The sequence below is a fragment of the Coregonus clupeaformis genome, chromosome 1 (assembly GCF_020615455.1).
Source record: "Coregonus clupeaformis isolate EN_2021a chromosome 1, ASM2061545v1, whole genome shotgun sequence".
In the NCBI taxonomy this organism is placed as follows: domain Eukaryota; kingdom Metazoa; phylum Chordata; class Actinopteri; order Salmoniformes; family Salmonidae; genus Coregonus; species Coregonus clupeaformis.
The window spans coordinates 14,195,953-14,198,993 of record NC_059192.1 but is presented as its reverse complement, the minus strand read 5'-3'; the positions used below and the strand labels follow the sequence as shown (position 1 = coordinate 14,198,993).

Sequence of the window (3,041 nt, the reverse complement as noted above, 5' to 3'; positions counted from 1 at the left end):
TATCTCCAGGTTTGGATGAATGCCCTGCACTCAACTGTTATTAAAACTGTTATTGACATTTACTTTCTGAAGTTTTACAACGCCATTGATATCAAATGTAAGATATATTTTCTTCATAATATCTCCAAAACAGAATTTCTGTGGAGCAAAATATGTGCTGTGTTATGTCGTTTACGCATATCCCTCTCACTGAGGACGCGCGCGTCATCCATTAAAGGGCACTCCCACGTGAGGTAATCGTTCACCGGATGAGAAGAAACGAAACTTAGGCTACTCTAAGCAACTCGGAGAATTGTTGGACTAGTCTTCCAGAGTGACAATACTCGTCCTTTCGCTTCATATAGGGACGCCAATTGGTACTATTATTGAAAAAGACGTCAACTACCGTAGGCTACTTTACACTTCTGCTTAATATAAAACAAATATTGTACCTGGGCACGGAACGCGAATGGTGTGACAGCAGTCCAGCACAGCAGTTGCTCATTATCGGAGTGTAGCCACCTGAGCACAGTTGTTGCTTCATGTGCAAGTGCTATTGAAATGAGGTAAATTTGGCATCTTATGTCTTTCTATGACTACTTTACTAAGCACATGGTAATACAGTGAACCAAATTAGATTCTGAATGAACACTTGCCAAAATCTATGATTTTTGTAACAATGAGCTATGTGAAATTGTCAATAATATAGTCACTAATATATACTATTTTCAGCTCCATTCGAACCAAACTACTTCAACTGGAGTGCCGCTTCACCTGGGATTTGAAGGAAGATGACATGGATACTGATAATCTACAGACCAGGCTCAAGGACCAGATTGAGTTAGGTCTCGGGAAAAAGGCCGGGATTGCACGGACATTCAGCATTCTGGCCTACATCAAATACCTGAAGGGTTACCCAGCGGAGGCAATGGCTAACTTGTTAAAGGCTGAGGAGCTCACGAGAGAGCACCATGGTGAGGACTGTGAGAAACATCTCATTGTCACCTATGGAGACCTTTCCTGGTTACATTACCATGTGGGTGATTACATCAAGTGCCAGAGCTACTTAGAGAAACTGGAGGAGATGAAAGAGAAGTTTCCAACTAGTTCCACATCTGTCCTCCACCCTGAGGTCTATGGCGAGAAGGGTTGGACCTTCCTCAAGTTCTCCTATAAATACTATGACAAAGCACTAGAATGCTTCAAGAAAGCTCTGGAACTGGAGCCTGAGGAGAGTGAGTGGAATGCAGGTTACGCTATTGCATTGTATCGTACAGAAAAAGAGCTCTCGAGTGTTGATGACTCGCCAGCTATTAAGCAGCTGAGACGTGCCATAGAGATTAACCCACAAGACGCAGTCCCCATGGTCCTACTGGGCCTGAAACTGGCTATCTATAAAAGATTTGGGGAGGCAGAGGAGTTAGTGGAGAAAGCTCTGGAGATGTCCCCAGACTGTCCGCACGTGACACGTTATGTAGGGAAGTTTCTCCGGCAACAGGGGCACGTTGACAAGTCCATTGCTTTGTTGAACAGAGCACTAAAGCGTACAAGCCAGTCTGCCATAATACACCATCAATTGGCTCTCTGCTACAAGAAAAAAAAGATCTCAGTATGCAAGAGTGGAAGCTTCCATGGTAAGGGTGCTGAGATCCAGAAGCTACTCCGTAAGTGCATTCAACATCTGGAGATGGCTACTTCACTGAAGTCTTCTTTCATCTATGCCATGGCTGAGCTTGCACTGCTCTACGGAGAGTGTAAAGATATCACCAAGGCAGAGGAACTGTTCCAGAAAACCTTTGAGAAAGCCTTAGCTAAGAATGACAGTCTGCAGGTGGTCAACTTGATGTACGGCCAGTTCCAGCAGTATCACAACAAATGTGAACCTCTGGCTATCAAGCACTACACAGAAGGTTTGGAACTGCAGAAGGACACTGCTGAAGGAAAGAGTTGTGCCCATAAACTGAAAATGATCGCAGAGAGGCGTGTCTCCCAAGACCCCATGGATGGAGAGGCCTGTGGTATTCTGGGGTTTGTCTATAGAGTGGAGGGGAAGAAAGAACAGGCCATAGAGTGGTATGATAAGGCTGTGGTGCATGATTGCAATGCTGAATACCTCTCTGCACTCTGTGAACTTCGCCTCTCTCTACAGCAATAATACACCAGAGTAAAACGGTAATCTACACTCAATAATCGAGTAATAAAGCCTGCAAGGGTGCATGCATCCACTTAATCTTTGTTAGACCTAGTTAAAATTCTCCCTGATTGAAGATTGATATGATTTAGCATAGTTTAAAAAAAACACAGAAATTGCTTTATGTTTGTGTGTGTAAGTATGGTTTGGGTCATTTGAAGATATAGTTATGAAATTTAAATATATTATTGTATTCTACATGTGCTTTTAGGTTTATAGGCATTTACTGCACTTTTATTTACAATACACTTTAATAAAACAATTTTATTATTTCCACTACTGTATGACAAAAAAAACACAATTTATTGAAAGAAAAAACAACATCAAAATGCTTAGTGTTAGTCTGAGTCTTCTTGAAGTTGTAACAGCTTTCAGGGCCTTACAGAGTCAAAATGTATATTGTCAATGACCGTGGTGCTCATGCAATTAAACCAAGGGTGCTAGGACACCTTCCCTTTCATCTTAATCCATTATGGGTAGAATCAACAAATATGACATCATCACCCATTGTGTATGATGATGTCATATGGCTGAGTATACCTTTAATGCCAAGCTCAGAAAGGTCTAACAAGGGATATTCTAATATAGAACAAGAGAACTGTCCTCCTAGCCCTCTGATTTAAGTACACAGTAACATGCTGCATCAAGTGGCAGTGTAATAATCCATTTTGTATATCTTTACAGAACTATGCAATTTGGTGTACACAATACATACAGTATTAAGCTAAAATCATCCCGTCTTTAATGTCATCGATTACTGTGTATGAAATTGGTATGAAAATGTACATCACCAACCTTTATAAATGAATAATGACTAATTCATCATTAATTCATAAGAAGTTCCAGTCATTAAGGTGTCCATTAACATCCA

At 41.1% G+C, this 3,041-nt stretch overlaps 1 protein-coding gene across 1 annotated transcript; it reads left to right on the top strand.

Moving 5' to 3' along the window:
• Window positions 1-265: 265 nt before the first annotated feature.
• LOC123492088 (interferon-induced protein with tetratricopeptide repeats 5-like) lies at window positions 266-2,821 on the top strand. The gene is made up of 2 exons (XM_045224071.1): window positions 266-545; window positions 712-2,821. The coding sequence occupies exons 1-2, from the start codon at window positions 541-543 to the stop codon at window positions 2,132-2,134; spliced, it is 1,428 nt and encodes a 475-aa protein (XP_045080006.1). The 5' UTR covers window positions 266-540; the 3' UTR covers window positions 2,135-2,821.
• The last annotated feature ends 220 nt before the right edge of the window (window positions 2,822-3,041 follow it).